This window comes from Penaeus monodon, chromosome 15, assembly GCF_015228065.2.
Source record: "Penaeus monodon isolate SGIC_2016 chromosome 15, NSTDA_Pmon_1, whole genome shotgun sequence".
NCBI lineage: Eukaryota > Metazoa > Arthropoda > Malacostraca > Decapoda > Penaeidae > Penaeus > Penaeus monodon.
This window is the reverse complement of record NC_051400.1, coordinates 14,425,493-14,425,696: the sequence shown is the minus strand read 5'-3', so window position 1 is coordinate 14,425,696 and position 204 is coordinate 14,425,493. Positions and strand designations below refer to the sequence as shown.

At 49.0% G+C, this 204-nt stretch overlaps 1 protein-coding gene across 1 annotated transcript in view; it reads right to left on the bottom strand.

Annotated features, from left to right (window-relative positions):
* The window catches only part of LOC119581761 (myosin heavy chain, muscle-like), a gene marked incomplete in the record, with an annotated part of 38,657 nt that overhangs the window by 20,026 nt on the left and 18,427 nt on the right, over positions 1-204 (bottom strand). Inside the window, 1 exon segment of the mRNA XM_037929893.1 lies at positions 43-95. Coding sequence (XP_037785821.1) covers positions 43-95 — 53 coding nt within the window.

The following is a 204-nucleotide window of genomic DNA, read 5'->3' as shown; positions in this document are numbered from 1 at the left end:
ACGTCCTTAACTGAAGAAACGAACATGCAACAGCATAGTTACCTTGTACATGCCGGACACAGTCTGGAAGCCTGAGCCCTTCGCGCGCTTGCCGCCTGCAGGGAGAACACAAGGCAATACTCATCTGACTCGCGCAAGCTAAAACTCGACTAAAACATTAACATACTGACCAGCTTTTGGATGGTAGAGTAAGCATTAAGGCGG